At 41.5% G+C, this 17674-nt stretch overlaps 1 protein-coding gene, 1 non-coding gene and 1 pseudogene across 2 annotated transcripts; 1 reads left to right on the top strand and 2 right to left on the bottom strand.

The window, feature by feature from the left end:
* Nucleotides 1-14833, top strand: part of LOC140806684 (uncharacterized) — a 103423-nt pseudogene extending 88590 nt beyond the window's left edge.
* On the bottom strand, nt 2243-5887 carry LOC140808325 (uncharacterized). The gene is made up of 2 exons (XM_073165420.1): nt 5132-5887; nt 2243-3275 (listed from the first exon to the last, which is right to left on the bottom strand). The coding sequence occupies exon 2, from the start codon at nt 2951-2953 to the stop codon at nt 2246-2248; it is 708 nt and encodes a 235-aa protein (XP_073021521.1). The 5' UTR covers nt 2954-3275; nt 5132-5887; the 3' UTR covers nt 2243-2245.
* On the bottom strand, nt 7964-8070 carry LOC140808511 (small nucleolar RNA R71). The gene has a single exon (XR_012112932.1). It is a non-coding gene; the product is annotated as a small nucleolar RNA R71 (small nucleolar RNA).
* Nucleotides 14834-17674: the final 2841 nt, after the last annotated feature.

Below are 17674 nucleotides of genomic sequence, written 5' to 3'. Positions count from 1 at the left end.
GAGTACAACGAGCTTATTTAAGGATGGATATACGCAATTCAGAAATATCTGGGACAACCAATCTACCATTCAACCGAAGAGAATCATCTCGAATTGAGAAACCAGATTGGTGTCGTTGAGATACTAACTCATAAGATTTCAGAATTCGATCATCAGTTTTTTGAGCTGACTTTACAATCTGAATCAACTCTGGCTCAACAGAAATATGAGATACACAAACAGCATTACCTTGGATTTGAAAATCAAACCAAACTTTCAAATAACCTCTCGTAACTTAAAAACATGAATCGAGGGTAAATTAACATCAACAACCTTACGACTCAAAGCATCGGCAATGACATTCACTTTTCTCAGATGATACTGGATCTCACAATCATAATCATTCAAAAGATCCATCCAACGTCTCTGTCTCATATTAAGATCTGACTGAGAGAACAGATACTTCAAGCTTTTGTGATCAGAATAGATTACGAATTGCTCCCCAAACAAATAATGTCTCCAAATCTTGAGAGCAAAAACGATAGTAGTCAATTCCAAGTCATGAACAGGATACTGAGACTCATGCGGTTTCAACTGATGAGAACCATAGGCCACAACTCTGCCATGCTGCATCAGTACACAACCTAATCCTCGATTTGATGCATCAGTGCAAACCACAAATCCTCCAGAACCACTTGGGATGGTAAGAACTGGTGCAGAAGTCAATCTCTTCTTCAACTCTATAAAACTTGACTCACATTCATCAGAACAAATGAATCTTTGATTTTTCTGAGTCAGTTGAGTGATAGATCTAGCAATCTTTGAGAAATTTTCAATAAATCTCCGGTAATAACCAGCTAAACCCATAAAACTACGAATCTCTGGCTCATTGGTCGGTCGTGCCCAGTTCAGAACTGCTTCCACTTTACTTGGATCGACAGAAATACCATGTTGAGATATGATATGGCCCACAAACACAACTCTATCTAACCAAAACTCACACTTGGATAGCTTGGCTTAAAATTGCTAACTTTGAAGAATTCGAAGAATTAATCTCAAATGTTTGGCATGCTCTTCCTCGGACTTGGAAAAAACAAGAATATCATCGATGAATACAATCACAAAACGATCGAGATATTTACGAAATAATCGATTCATCAAGTCCATAAACACAGCAGGAGCATTGGTCAAACCAAAAGGCATAACCAAAAATTCAAAGTGTCTGTATCTCGTGCGAAAAGCTGTTTTTGGCACATCTTCTTTTCTAACTCGCACTTGATGGTACCCAAAACGGAGATCAGTCTTAGAATACACCGAAGTACCTTGCAACTAATCAAATAATTCATCAATCCTAGGGAGTGGATATTTATTCTTGACACTAGACTTATTCAGTTGCCGATAATCAATACACATCTGCATCGTTCCATTTTTCTTCTTGACAAATAGAATCGGTGCACCCCACGGTGAAGAACTCGGACGAATATAACCTTTACTCAACAAATCTTTTAATTGTCCTTTCAGTTCTTTTAGCTCAACAAGAGCTAAACTATATGGTGCTCGAGATATGGGTTCAGTTCCAGGCATTAATTCGATACTGAACTCAACTTCTCGTTCTGGTGGAAAACCAGGAATCTCTTCTGGAAACACATCAGGAAACTCACAGACTACAGGAATATCATAAATTCGTCGCTCATCCTGCGATAGATCAACAACATAAACTATAAAACGTTCATGACCAGAATCTAACAATCGATTCATCTCAATGGCAGAAACTAAAGGAATCTTGGCTTGAGAACCACGGCCATAGAAGTTCCATTTAGGAGCAAAGCTAGGCCTGAAACGAACTATTCCTTGATAACAGTCAACAGTGGCACGATTTGCAGTAAAAAATCAATACCAACGATGCAATCAAAGTCATGCATAGGTAGAACTATGAGATTCAGATATAGAATATTTTCATCGTGAAACAAAACAACATTGAACACCACATTATCAGTGATAATCATTTTGCCTATTGGAGTAGCAACAGATAGATTGGAATTCATACTAGTGGTGCGAAGATCATGCGAAACAACGAATGCATGAGAAACAAAGGAATGAGATGCTCTAGTATAATATAACACTCGTGCTATAAAACCACATAGAGTACAGTTACCAGTAATGAGAGTACCTGGAGCTGCCTGAGACTCATCCTTAGTCAAAGCAAATACATGAACAGATGACTGAATCTGTTGACCACTTGCCTCTTCTCTGATGCGAAGGGCGACTAGGCTGATGGGAAACTGGGACGCTGCTGGAATTCTATTACTTTGAGCTCCACTACCTCCCTGGGCTGATTTCCCCGTCTTACTAGGACAGACTCTAGCAAAATGACCCGGCCGACCACAATTATTACAAACCCCTTGAACTCCAAAACACTGATTACTGGAATGCTTGCCCCACAGTGATCACAATAAGGTCCACTATAAAGATATCCACCACGGTTCCCTGAACTCCCTGAACTCGAAGAACTAGAACCAGTCTTCTTAAATTGCTTCCCACGTGGATGAAGAGATGCAGAACCAGATGAACTGAATTGTTGCCTCCCTGACTGATGATGTTGGGTAGGAACTCGATTGCCACTCCTCTTAAGACTAGCTTCAGCTCTTTTTGCTATTTCCACTGCTTCAAGATAATTCACTGGTTTACCGGTAGAAAGAAAAGGGTGCAGATGATCGTTCAATCCTTCAATGAAACTTTCAACAACCGCAACCTGACTTGCAGCCACATGAGGAGCATATCTCAGCATAGCATAAAAATTATCCGCATAATCCGCAACTGACATATCGTCCTGCTTCAAGTTATGAAACTCCAAAGCCTTAGAACTGTAAAATGATGGAGGACAGTAACTCTCCTTAAACTTCAGCTTGAATATATCCCACGATGGAACAATCCTCTGAGCATCTAAGGTCATCAATGTAGTAGACCAACACATTTTGGAACGATATTTCAACTGATGCACAGCTAATCTCAATCAACACTCTGGAGGATACTCAATCAAATCAAACAATTCATCAATCTCATAAATCCATAATTCATCTTTCTCACCTCCTTCCGAACCACTGAATCGAGGAGGATGCATAGAATGGAAATGCGCAACTAACTCATCCATCCTAAGCTGGTCTAGATGATCAGCAGCTTGCTCAACAAAAGTATCATCAACAACATGGACATGAGGTCTACCACGTCCACGACCTCGACCACGACCTCGAGCTAAAGGAATCTCATCAATAGGAATTTCTCCACCTCCCTCCAGTCTATACGATAAAACACCAAAAAAATTAGAATGGAAGTAAACAAAACATATAACCACATAAGTATGCTGTCAAGTAGCATACACAGGCGCAACAACCATTTTAGTGCCAAGAATCAAGTGTCCTAGACTCTAGTTCGAGCGTATCCCAGTTTACGCTCTGATACCAAGATGTGAGGCTCATTTACTCTAACGACAATCAATGATCAAACGATAATAGATTGATTAAAAACTGCAACGGAAAAAGGTTTAAAATACTTTAAAACGGACCTCAAGGCCTAGAAAAAATTTCGGCATGACCTCCCCGTAAGTAGGACATCCCGAACACTCAAGCAGCATTTTATATCAAAATATACTCCAACCAGAGCCATTAAAACAAAACCAAAGTCAACAACCTATAGCCGCTGTAACGCCCCAGATTCGACGACTGTCCTCACTGTATCAAGACGGGTCTTTCCAGCATGCTTATTTCCTCACTCACACACACCCTAGGAAACTTCCCAAGAGGTCACCCATCCCAAAATTGCCCCAAGTCAAGCACGCTTAACTTTGGAGTTCTTATGTGATGAGCTACCGAAAAGAAGATGCACCTTCGTGATATGAGTAGTACCAATCAAATCTTTTAAGCCATTCTTTAACTGTACAGTCCATTACATTGAACAGTCTCGGAATCCCTCTCTTTCCCGTGTGGGTTGGTTCATTCATGTTCCCTCCACATAGAAGCCTGCCAGGAACCGCTCATTGTCCGTGCAACTGATGGCAACGGCGATCACCCCCGCCCTCTTCGGCCCCGGGCCTCACATGCCCACCAGCTTCCGCTTGGTTCGTCCCCGAACCACACCGTACTAAGAGAGGTCGGCTCTGATACCATTTGTAACGCCCCAGATTCGACGACTGTCCTCACTGTATCAAGACGGGTCTTTCCAACGTGCTTATGTCCTCACTCACACGCACCCTAGGAAACTTCTCAGGAGGTCACCCATCCCAAAATTGCCCCAAGTCAAGCACGCTTAACTTTGGAGTTCTTATGTGATGAGCTACCGAAAAGAAGATGCACCTTCGTGATATGAGTAGTACCAATCAAATCTTTTAAGCCCTTCTTTAACTGTACAGTCCATTACATTGAACAGTCTCGGAATCCCTCTCTTTCCCGTGTGGGTCGGTTCATTCATGTTCCCTCCACCTAGAAGCCTGCCAGGAGCCGCTCATTGTCCGTGCAACTGATGGCACCGGCGATCACCCCCCGCCCTCTTCGGCCCCGGGCCTCACATGCCTTTTATTGTAATGCACATGGGCTGTTCCCGATTGGGCTTAAGTCCCCTCACGGTTATCCCATTATCCATTACTCATAGAACTTCTTCAGCCCAGGAACTGGAGCTTTTGCCTTCCCCAGGATTAGAACCCAAGATCTCCTGGACTTATATAGACCTTGGCAGCAATCCTGGTACCAGTTGAGCTAGCAGATCAACTGGTACCAGGATTGCTACCAAGATCTATATAAGTCCAGGAGGTCTTGGGTTCTAATCCTGGGAAGGAAAAAGCTCCAGTGCCTGGGCTGGAGAAGTTCTATGAGTAATGGGTAATGGGATAACCGTGAGGGGACTTAAGCCCAATCGGGAACAACCCATGTGCATTACAGCTGCACTGGCCAGGACTAAACAGAATTTAAAACTTATCAAATACTTGCCAGATCATTAAAATCATATAGTCGCCTCAGAACATAATCAGAACAACCAAATATCAATACAGATACACGGGGCATCTCCCCGGCAAATAAACTACAATACAAGACTGAACAAACTCAAGACATACATATAGACTAAATGGGAGACTCCACTGAACAGAACCAAGCAATCCAACCTCAATCCCGAGCTCCACTGCCGGAACCTCGGCCTGATGCTGCAAAATGACTCGGGAGATCAACCATGGTGCCCAATAGCAACCACAACAGCCCCCAGTAAACAACTGAGGTTAGGATTCTGTTATGAAACAGTTCAACAATAACAACAATAACATAAATCATGCATAATCATATAATAAAATGTAATATGCAATGCATGAAAGACTTAACGAATAACCGGGATAACATGAGCCAACAAACGGTAAAATAACAACTAAGATAATGCTCGAGCAACAACACAGGGGAGCTACATCGTCATGCAGCTAAACCGCCCTGCCAAGTATGCGAGGTACGCCAAGCTGTGCTGAATAACACCCCTGACTCGGCCTCCATACGACTGATACGCTATAACATGATGGCACAACAGAACGAACTAGATGACACAATCCCAACGTTCACCTCAAAAGACTGCACTAACCACGGGATTGTTCAATCACATCTACGGTCTCATGTGTATAGGCCTATCAGCCACACTATGATCCCAAGATATACAACAGTGCCAGATAACAACGGATATCAACAATGGCTAACAAAAACGATAAGGCTCAACATGAATGTCAAACAGTATGCCCTATGCTAAATGCCGATAATATGTCATAATAATAAACATATATCACAACGAAGGCATTTAACAATTTACAACAGTCAACAAATCATAAACACGATCCATGTAACACAGAATGACAATTAAACATAATTTATGTTTTACCGTCGTATGTTACTGATAGGACTCGTTTTTACGTGTTTTTAGTGTTGTTTTCGAGTCGCATTCATGCATCATATTAGTTTGTTTTAGTTTAATTTAGCATTTTTCTATCATTATTTAGCATTTGACTGATCTCGTGTAGTTGGTGGTTATTTTGTAGGAATTGAGCCAAAAAGTGGGAAATAATTGCCAAAGAAGCGAGAGGTACTCGCTAGGGCGGTCAAAAGTGACCGCCCCAGCGAGCATGTTGATCTGGCCGAGGAGTTGCTGCGCAAACGTCTCGCTAGGGCGGTCAAAAGTGACCGCCCCAGCGAATCCAGGGACATGGCCAAGGAAATTTCTGCGAGAACGTCTAGCTAGGGCGGACACTTTTGACCGCCCTAGCGAGCTGCGAGATTTGAAAACATATGTTTCTTTTTTTTTTGGACTCTATTCTACACCATAGACCTAACACACGAGAGAGGCGGCGTTTTGGGCGATTTTTCATCACTTTCATCAGATTTTCTTGGAGAAAAGGCTAGGAGCAAAGGAGATTTCGAAGACTTCAAGATTTCCATGCGTCGTGGCCGTCATCCGTCGTCATCTTTAGTATTTTCATTATTCAGTTTTTAATTCTTAGATTGTTGTTTTTTTTTTATTATGAATTTTAGTGGCTAAACTCTAGATTTTGTGGGATTGAGGGGATCCTACCCCGTACTCGTTGTTTAACATTATTGCTCGACGTTTTTATTAAGTGATTTGTTTATGCTATTGTTCATTCTTATTTCAATCGAAGCTTAGCTAACTTCCTTTGATTATTTCATGTTGTTAATGATGTCGATAGAATAATTAACAATAAGATCACATAGTATAAACCACGGATTTACAATTTTAGTAGATATACGGAATTGGGTACGTGTCGACAGTGATAGTTCACCCGGATGAAAACTAGTGGATTCCATAGGAAGTAATGCAATCTTGAACTGTTAAATACTTGAGGACACTTGAGTACTGCATGTTTATGATTAGTATTAATATCGCTCGACAGAGTATATTAATTAGTCTAGGGAATTCCGTCGAATACACGAGTAAAAGTCGAATATAATTGTTTAAACACGAGTGGTAGGTGAACTGATAATTTCCCAACAAATTCATTTCTCCTTTGATTTAATCTAAATTAATCATTGCATTCTTGAGCACATTTCCTTTGCATTTTAATTATTTTAATTGTTCAATTTACATTAGTTTAATCATCAACTCAATTCATCGTTGCTAAAGAAATTTTACGTGAGAATAAAAATAGTGTAACGCAGTCCCTGTGGATCGATACTCGTATTCACTTACGTTTATTATAACTTGACTATCGTGCACTTGCGATATTTAAATCGAGCTTTCATCTATAAAATAAATTTTGGGACTATTCACTGTGCAAGTTTTGCTCGATTAAGTTTTTGGCGCCGTTTCCGGGGACTGTTGATTCACGATTTTTTTTTTATTTCTCATTTAAATTCTTTAGTATTACTTATTTTATTGCTATTTGATACTCTCCTTGTGTTGCAGATTTTTCTGGTGGTGCATGCGAAGATCACTCGAATTTAAGCTTGAGCCTTTTGACCCCGAGATTGAACGCACAGCTAGACGTCGAAGACAACAACAATGACTCAAAGAACAGATGGAAAGACACGAGCAAGAACGTGGAGAGGAACAGCGTGACAATAGACAAGTTGAGATACCACGTCGCATTCCAATGTTGGATTATGCACAGCCGTCTCTTGATGGAGCACGTCCAAGCATCGTAAGACCAGTCATCCGAGCTAATCAATTTGAGATCAAGCCAGCTATCATCCAGATGATTCAGAACACTGTTCAATTTGGGGGAAGTGCACTTGACGACCCTAATTCTCATATAGCTGACTTTCTTGAAATTTGTGATACTTTTAAGTTTAATGGCGTGTCTGATGATGCTGTTCGTCTGTGCTTATTTCCATTTTCACTGAAAGATAAAGCTAAGTCGTGGTTAAACTGTTTGCCTGTAGGGTCTATCACTACATGGGAGGATATGGCAAAGGCATTCCTGATCAAGTACTTTCCTCCGTCGAAGACTATGAAGCTTAGAGCCGACATTACTACGTTTGCTCAATATGAGAACGAGTCACTTTACGAGGCATGGGAGCGTTACAAGGACTTGTTGAGGAGATGTCCACACCATGAGCTACCGCTTGGGTTAGTTGTTCAAACTTTCTACTATGGTCTTATTACTCCTAACCGTACTATGATAGATGCTGCTGCATGTGGTAACTTACTGAGAAAGACGGCTGAGGAAGGATATGAGTTATTGGAGGAGATGGCTGCGAGTAGCTATCATCCTCAGTCTGATAGGCAGAGACGAGGTGCTGGAGTTCATCAAGTTAATGATTTGTCTGCGGTTTCAGCACAGTTAGAGGCTTTGAGTAGAAAGATTGATGGGATGAGCATGAGTGGGTCGGCTATGCGTCTGCAAGAAATTTTCTGTGATAAGTGTGGGGGTGAGCATGACGTGCAGGATTGCCAAGATGGCAATCCATTTTATGTGCCTGAGGGAGCACCGGTGAAACAAGTGGGATTCCAGAACCGTCCTAGAAATGACCCTTATTCGAATACATACAATCCGGGATGGAGGAATCACCCAAACTTTTCGTGGGGAGGCCAAAACAGCCAAAATCGCCAACAAAGAGGTCCACCATATGGGATGCACCAAGGATTCAAACCAGAGCCGCCTCGGGAGGAGAAGTCCAATTTAGAGCAAATGATGACTAAATTTATTTCTGCAACAGAGACGAGATTTCAGAATCAAGATGCATCCATAAAGGGGTTAGAGAATCAGATTGGACAATTGGCAAAGTTGATTTCTAATAGGGAGCAAGGAGCTTTGCCAAGCAACACGGAAACTAACCCAAGAGAGCATGTGAAGGCTGTGGAATTGCGGAGTGGAAAAGCACTCGAGTCTCATGAGGAAATGACCAAGCATGGCGAGGATGAGGTAAAAACTCGAGGAGGTAATTCTTCTAACTCTACATCTACACCTATTGCACAAAATAAAATTGTTATCCCTCCACCTTTTCCTGCAGCGATGAAGAAAGCTAAATTAGATGCACAATTTGGTAAATTTCTTGAGGTATTTAAAAAATTGCATATTAACATTCCTTTTGCTGATGCCTTATTGAATATGCCAAGTTATGCAAAATTCTTGAAAGATATCTTAGCGAATAAGCGGAGGCTAGAAGATCATATGACGGTGAATTTGACGGAAAATTGCTCCGCTTTAGTTCAAAACAAGATGCCTCCTAAGCAAAAAGATCCAGGGAGTTTCTCTATACCTTGCATTATTGGTGATATTAATTTTCATAAAGCTCTATGTGATCTTGGTGCGAGTATTAATCTGATGCCTTTTTCTGTGACTAGGAGACTGGGATTAGGGGAACCCAAGCCAACTAGGATGTCGTTGCAGCTGGCTGACAGATCTGTCAAGTATCCACGTGGGATTATCGAAGATGTTTTGGTGAAAGTGGATAAGTTCATTTTCCCTGCAGATTTCGTGATACTAGACATGGAGGAAGATTTAGAGATGCCTTTAATCCTAGGGAGACCATTTCTGGCTACAGGGAAAGCGCTAATTGATGTTGAAGAGGGGAAGTTGAGACTGAGAGTTGGAGAAGAAGAAATTATTTTTGATGTTTTCAATACTCTCAAGCACACAATGCACAATGATAGTTGCTTTCGTATTGATGTTTTGGATTCTATTGTTTGTGATTTTGTGCAGGATGGATTGAAAGAACCATTGGAGGCCACTCTCACTACTGAAAAGCAGGAGGACGAGCTAGACGAGGAAAAGATGGAGATGGTAGCTCATTTGAATGTCATTCCACCTTGGAGAAAGCAAGTGAGGCTTAGACTAGAGGAATTGGGAGACAGAAAAGATTTAATGCCTCAGAAGTCAAGCCTAGAGGAGCCACCTACCTTGGAGCTCAAACCACTACCTCCACATCTCAAGTATGTATATTTAGGAGAAGATAATAAATTGCCTGTTATTATTTCCTCTTCTTTGACAGATGATATGGAGAGTAAGCTCATGGGGGTCCTTAAGGAACATAAAGGAGCATTCGCTTGGAAGGTTTCGGACATAAAAGGGATAAGTTCTTCGATCTGCATGCATAAAGTTCTGATGGAAGATAAGTACTCACCTCTAGCACAACCACAAAGGAGACTCAATCCAAAGATGCAAGAGGTAGTAAAAGCTGAAACAATTAAACTTCTGGATGCAGGTATTATCTATCCTATCTCTGATAGTGCGTGGGTAAGTCCTGTACAATGTGTGCCTAAAAAGGGTGGGATTACTGTTATTACCAATGAAAAAAATGAGTTGATTCCCACTAGAACTGTTACGGGTTGGCGTGTGTGCATAGATTATAGGAAACTGAATGATGCAACCCGTAAAGATCACTTTCTCTTGTCATTTATCGATCAAATGATTGAACGATTAGCAGGTCATGAATTCTATTGCTTTTTAGATGGATATTCGGGGTACAATCAAATCACAATTGCACCAGAGGACCAAGAGAAAACTACTTTCACTTGTCCTTATGGTACTTTTGCGTTTAGGCGTATGCCCTTCGGTTTATGCAATGCACCTGCCACATTTCAAAGATGCATGACCGCTATTTTTCATGACATGACTGAGAATTTCCTTGAATTTTTATGGATGACTTCTCTATTTTTGGCTCCTCATTTAATGAATGTCTAGAAAATTTGAACTTGGTGTTAGTTAGATGTGAGGAGAGCAATTTGGTGTTGAATTGGGAGAAGTGTCATTTTATGGTTCAAGAGGGGATTGTGTTAGGACACAAGGTATCGGAGAATGGAATTGAAGTCGACAAAGCCAAGGTGGAGGTAATCAAAAACTTACCCCCACCTTCATCAATAAAAGGAGTTAGAAGTTTCCTCGGGCATGCTGGTTTTTATAGGCGCTTCATCAAAGATTTTTCAAAAATTGCTAAACCTTTATCCTCTTTGTTGATGAAAGATGCTGAATTTAATTTTGATTCTACTTGTCTCCAGGCATTCGAGATACTCAAGGAGAGCTTGGTGACAGCACCTGTTCTGACTGTCCCTGATTGGGAGTTACCGTTTTAGGTGATGTGCGATGCTAGCGATACAGCTGTGGGTGCGGTGCTGGGTCAAAGGAAGAACAAGGTATTTCATACCATCTACTATGCAAGTAAGACTTTAAATGATGCTCAATTGAATTACGCTACTACTGAAATGGAATTGCTTGCTATAGTATTTGCTTTCGACAAATTTCATTCATACCTTGTTCTGTCTAAAGTAACTGTGTATACCGATCATTCTGCCCTGAAATACTTACTTGCTAAGAAGGATGCGAAACCTAGATTAATTAGGTGGATTTTATTACTGCAAGAATTTGATCTCGAGATTCGAGATAAAAAGGGTGTGGAAAATGTAGTTGCTGACCACCTATCTAGGCTTGAGCACGTTAGAATTAAGGGCAGTGACGATGATATAGATGATTGGTTTCCTGATGAACAATTGCTTGAGGTAAATGCATGCCCTTGGTATGCCGATTTTGCAAATTTTCTTGTCACTGGCATACCTCCACCTAATTTATTATTTCACCAAAGAAAGAAATTCTTTTCAGACGTGAAATATTATTTTTGGGAGGAACCGTTTTTGTTTAAGATCTGTGCAGATTCTATGATAAGATGTGTGGCGGAGGAGGAAACCAATCAAATTCTGAACCATTGCCATGACCGTGAGGTAGGTGGTCACTTTGGACCCATACGGACGGCGTCTAAGGTACTTGAATGTGGCTTCTATTGGCCAATTCTTTTTAAGGATGCTCGTTTGTATGTTCTCAATTGTGATAGATGCCAACGCACAGGTAATATTTCCAACCGTCATGAGATGCATTTAAATAACATTATTGAGTGTGAAATATTTGATGTGTGGGGGATTGATTTTATGGGTCCTTTTCCTGCGTTTTTTGCGAAGAAATTTATTTTAGTGGCAGTGGAGTATGTTTCGAAATGGGTGGAGGCGGAGGCTTGTGCCACTAATGATGCACAAGTGGTGTTAAAATTTTTGAAGAAACACATTTTTAATCGATTTGGTGCACCACGTGCAATCATAAGTGATCGTGGCACCCATTTTTGCAACAAAATTTTTGATAAACTGCTGGGCAAATATGGTGTCACCCACAAGGTTTCCACTCCATACCATCCCCAAACTAGTGGACAAGTTGAAGTGTCCAATCGAGAGATTAAGAGGATTCTAGAGAAGACGGTCAATGTGAATAGGAAGGACTGGTCTGTTCGGTTAGATGATGCTTTGTGGGCTTATCGTACTGCTTTTAAAACACCTATAGGCACTACACCATATATGTTGCTTTTTGGTAAAGCATGTCATCTACCAGTAGAATTAGAGCATAGAGCATATTGGGCGACCAAAGCACTAAACTTTGATTTTGCTCTTGCAGGTGAGAAACGATTGCTGCAGTTGAATCAGTTGGATGAGTTTCGAGGAAAAGCTTATGATCTGGCACTATCTTACAAGGAACGCACCAAATGAGCCCATGATAAACACATCGTACGAAGGGAATTTCAAGTGGGTGAGGCGGTGTTGTTATACAATTCTCGCTTACGCCTCTTTCCGGGCAAGCTAAAGTCAAGGTGGTCAGGACCTTTCACTATAGCCCAGGTGTTCCCATCAGGTGCAGTGGTATTGCATGATGGCAAGGAGGGGACGTTCACTGTGAACGCTCAAAGACTGAAGCATTATATCGGTGGCACATTTGAGCCACAAATTGGAGTCACTCGGCTCCATGACAGTCATTAAGGACATGGGTGACAAGTTGAGCTCTAGACTGTAAATTGAGAACTGCTTCTTCTCCTTTTTATTCTGTTTCTTTGTTAATTAATTGAATCATTTGCATTTAGGTAGTTGCATAGCATGGCATTCATTGTTTTTACTTTTAGCTCAGTATTTTCCGAGAATGTCTCGCTCGGGCGGTCACAACTGACCGCCCCAGCGAGCCATCGCTTTTTAAAATCATCATAATCGCCGCAAACGCCTCGCTCGGGCGGTCGCTTTTGACCGCCCCAGCGAGCGTTCCTTTTTTAAAATTTTTTTTTTTTTGAGATCCTCTCGCTAGGGCGGCCACAAGTAACCGCCCCAGCGAGGACTCGTAAGTTTCAAAAAATTTGTCACCGAAAATGCCTCGCTAGGGCGGTCACTTTTGACCGCCCCCGCGAGAGAAATTATTAAAAAAAAAAAGAAAAAAGATATGGCTCTATGGCGAGAACCACTCGCTAGGGCGGTTCAAATTGACCGCCCCAACGAGAACTCATTTATTTCAAATTTGTCTCGGCGAGAACCCCTCGCTAGGGCGGTCAAAACTGAGCGCCCCAGCGAGCACTCGGATGTTTTAAATGATTGGTCACCGAAAACCACTCGCTAAGGCGGACACTTTTGACCGCCCTAGCGAGTCGCGCAGACTATAAAAAAAAAATTTTCTTCCCCTTCTTCCCCACTTCGAACCCTACTCCTCTTCCTCACAAATCGACGCCTCCTCCCTCTTTTATGCTCAAATCTTCTTATTAAGTGATCTTTTCAGGGAAAAGACTCGATCTTGGTTTCTACAATCTACCCGGAAGCACTTAGACTACAATTTTTTTTCCACTCCGGTCATCTTCCACGGACTCCGGCGACCATCTCCGGCGAACTTCAACACTTTTCCGGCGACTTCAGATTTTTTTTTCCCTCCCATCTCGACATGGCACCTAAACGGTCTAAGGTAACTCACGGTGCCTCTAGTTCTCGTTCGACTCCGTCTAATTTTGTTAATGAGAAAGCTCGGGAGCGGTTTGAGCATGCTAAACTACATAGAAAACCAATCCCTGAGCGAGGTTTTACTACATCTGCTATTCGTTATTTTCCGGAAGTCTTAGTAGAGGGACGAGGGTGGAGTAATTTTTTAGCACAACCGAATGCCGCGGTGGTTCCGGTTGTGCGTGAATTCTATGCCAATGCTCCGTAGGGGAGTGAGCATAAGGCATCTGTGCGGGGGCGTCGAGTCCCATATGATTCGAGAACTATCAATGACTTGCTGGGTTTACCGTCGGTGGATGACTCTGAGTTTCAGGCGTGGGTACTTAACCCGGATTATGATTCGATTAGACACACACTCTGTTATCCGGGCACCACGTGGAAACAACCGGGGACGTATACGGTTTTTCTTGAAAAATTTTTGAGAGTGGAGGCGGCAATGTGGTATGCGTTTCTATCTAAGAGATTGATGCCGGTCGGGCATACGAGTGATGTCCAGCGTGAGCGGGCGGTTGTTCTGTATGCCATCCAGACTGGGATGGTGATTGATGTGGGCAGACTCATCTTTGGACAGCTCAACATGTGCATAAACAGCAGCAATTTGGAGTTTTATTTTCCGACGATCGTGACTGAGCTATGTGCCCGAGCGGGGGTGATATTTGCCGATGATGATGATGAGTGGCTACCACCGATGAGAGCCATTGATGACGCTCTCTATCGATCCAAGAGGGAGAAGAGACAGGCAGAGCTGCCCGAGGATGTATTTTTCGAGTATGGGGGAGCAGCTCAACCACCTCCGGCTTTAGGACATGCACCGCCACCTCCGCAGCCACGCCGCCGTGCCATGCGAGATCGCATCAACGAATTGGGCGCTTGGGCCACTTATCAGACTGAGTATCAAGCCGTGAATCAAGCTCATATTCAGAACGTCGAGTACTTGGTACAGGGGATCTCCACGCATCTGGGCATCGACACATCCGGCCGGCCACCTGTACCCGCATACCCGCCACCCTTCCAGTTTCAGTATCATTATCCTATACCCCCAGCTGCTGACGAGGGAGTTGCACCGCCTGAGCATGACGAGGAGGAGGATTTCTGATCAGGGGAGTTTACTGTTTCCCCTTTCTTTTTATTTATTCTGTCGTTGCATTTGCATTCATGCGTTTTTTTTTAGTTTTTAGTGTGTGTTTCGTTTTGTGCAATGAGGGCATTGCACAACTCTAGTATGAGGGGGTGGGTAGATTGTTTTGATTGTTTAGTTAATTGGTATAGTTTCGTTGCATTTCTTTTGTTGGGTGTCGTTTATGGTGAGAAGACATCGTTTATGAGCCAATGATGATTTGAATTCGACGGTTTACAAAAGTGTTGATTGGGTCACGTCGTGAATGATACTCTTGATTGTTAAAGCATGAATTTTGGTACAAAATTTGAACCTTTTGAGCACACATGTGTGGGGACTAGAACTTTGTAGGAATAATGGTGAAATTTGAAAGTTTTGTGTTGTTAACTTGAAAGGCACCATTTATGAGTTGATTTGGCATGTAAACCCGTGAAAATAAGTCGCTAATTGGGACCTTGAATGAGAAAATTGTTAGAGTAGGTGCCCGTCGAGCCAAGTGTTGGCCGAGTGTTCACAATGAAACTCTATGTATAAGCAGTCTTTATTTTAATAATATTTGAAATTATTATTTTGGCAAATCTTTATCTGTATACCCATGCTAGCTGCATAGATAAAGCCCTTGAATATACAAATAGTAGAAAGAATATGAGATGCTCATATGATGAGTATCATGAAACTCATATTTGTAATACTGTATATTCTAAACGGTTCCTAGTCGATTCAGCCGCCACTAAGAAGGATATAGGCCGCTCGAGTTAGAGACTAGTATCTGCGATGTGAGTACCATGTTTCATTGGTAGGGGACATTGTGATGTCCGAACATGCAGATATGTGCTCCTTGTAGAGTGCACTGAACAACCCTCCATAAAAGGACTTTCCAAGTGGTTCTCACTTATCGAGTGGAAAAGTCCTGGTTTATGGTTGTACAGAATTAGTCCTTATGACCCGGGACAACATTGAGACTCTATGTGCTAGAATTACACTTTGACTTGTTTACCGACTCTTATGGGGTCATCAGGTGGCAAGGTTGGGTGTTCTGTCGAAACACATAGGAGTCGATGCATTGTAGTCGGGGATTCACCGCTTACCTTCGGGTATGGATATCCTATGTGTTATCATGTGTATGTAGATCGAAATCTCTGGCCAGAGTATGGTTGTAATTATGAAAGGTGTTTAATAGATTACACCATCGATGCAACTACGACATGACACATAGTATCGATTCATTGACAACTCTCGATAAACCAATGGTTGTCGAATCGATCGGGATATATGAGTTGAAGGGACCGTACTGTACGCTAACCATAATTGAATGGTTCTTGCAGGCACTATCATTTGATACCTAGGGAATCATGTAAGCGATGCTGCTAGGCGTTTAACATGATTGAATGGGTACTATCAGACTTGAGTTCTGACATTCTTGTTATCAAGGTGTTGATAAGTAAGAATGGAGCAATTGGGGTATGCTCGAATAAGGACATGTTTAGTCCGAATCACATGGAGATGTGAACCCACGGCTAGCCGTATCAATGAACCATTGAGGGCCACACAAGTGCTAGCTTTCTAGATCCCGTTGAGAAGTAAAATAGTTCAATGTGTTGAACGGCTTATAAAGGAGTTTATAAGCGTAAAGAAAATTAGAAGTACGACTTCTATAAAGGAGAAAATAGTTCAATGTGTTGAACAACTTATAAATGAGTTTATAAGTGTAAGGAAAAATAGAAGTATGACTTCTATGAGAGAAATATAAATTTTGATTTATGGAAGTGTTCCTAAATTAAAATTTGGCCAAGAGAATAATTTAATTGAAAATTGTGATTTTCATAAACATTATTATTATGGACTAAATAAATTAATTCAAGTGTTGAATTAATTAAACACTAGTGGACCTAGTAGAGTCCAAATAATTAAATTAATTCAAGTGTTGGATTAATTAAATTATATTGAGTCTTGTAGAGCTCAATTAAAATAATTATTTAACTAGTGGGACTTGGGTAAATTCAAGTAATGTTTAATTAGTCTCAAATGTGTTTGAGATAATTAAATTTAGTCCAAAGTTTTTAATTTGATTAAAAACTATATTATATGCATGCATGGGAGGTGAAGGGTTGGAGATTACTTTTATTAAAATAATGCAAGGCATGCACCTTTTGCTTTTTGCTTTTCTCACAACCAAGACAAGAAAAATTAACTCATTCTCCTTCCCTCCAACATGAGATGGCCGAAATCTTCATCTCTCTTTCTCTCCATTTTTCTTCATTTTCTTGTTCTTCAATTTGTTGAGGAAACATTATCTTCTCTTTGAAAAATCCTCACATTTTTCTAGTGCAAAATGTGAGGGGATCTACCTAGTTGGTGGTGGGCCTAATTTGAAAGAAAGATTCAAGGAGGAGGAAGCTTGTAGATTGCCATTCCTATCAAGAGCTTAGTTGTTTGACAACTAAGTTGGAGCCATTACATCAATCTATAAGATTGATAGGTAAATTTCTAAAACACCCTATGTATGACATTTTTGTGCGTTTTTGTATTTGTTGCACAAAGAAATGGGGTGGCCGAAATTTTTGATACAAAAATTTGTTTTTTAACTTCCGTTGCGCTTCCGGTCACCGTAACCGATCCCCTTTCAAGTGGTATCCGAGCTATGGTTACGTTTTTGTGTAGCAAATACAAGATATTATGTTGAGATCGTTTTCTAACCGCATGAGTGTAAAGTTTGCAACAAATTTCAAGGCCACATTTGGGGATTTTTTCGGCAGCTTGTTGCTGCCCATTTCGGGCAGCCCAAGCTGCCCGAAGGGCTGCCCGAAACGGGCAGCAAGG

The sequence above is a fragment of the Primulina eburnea genome, chromosome 12, assembly GCF_022965805.1.
Source record: "Primulina eburnea isolate SZY01 chromosome 12, ASM2296580v1, whole genome shotgun sequence".
NCBI classification, from domain to species: Eukaryota; Viridiplantae; Streptophyta; class Magnoliopsida; order Lamiales; family Gesneriaceae; genus Primulina; species Primulina eburnea.
Note: the sequence above shows the minus strand (reverse complement) of the source record. Positions and strands in the feature narration are given on the sequence as shown.

Bases quoted from the DNA above. Each gene is read 5' to 3' on its own strand.
- LOC140808325 (XM_073165420.1), bottom strand. From the start codon at position 2,953: ATGTGTTGGTCTACTACATTGATGACCTTAGATGCTCAGAGGATTGTT.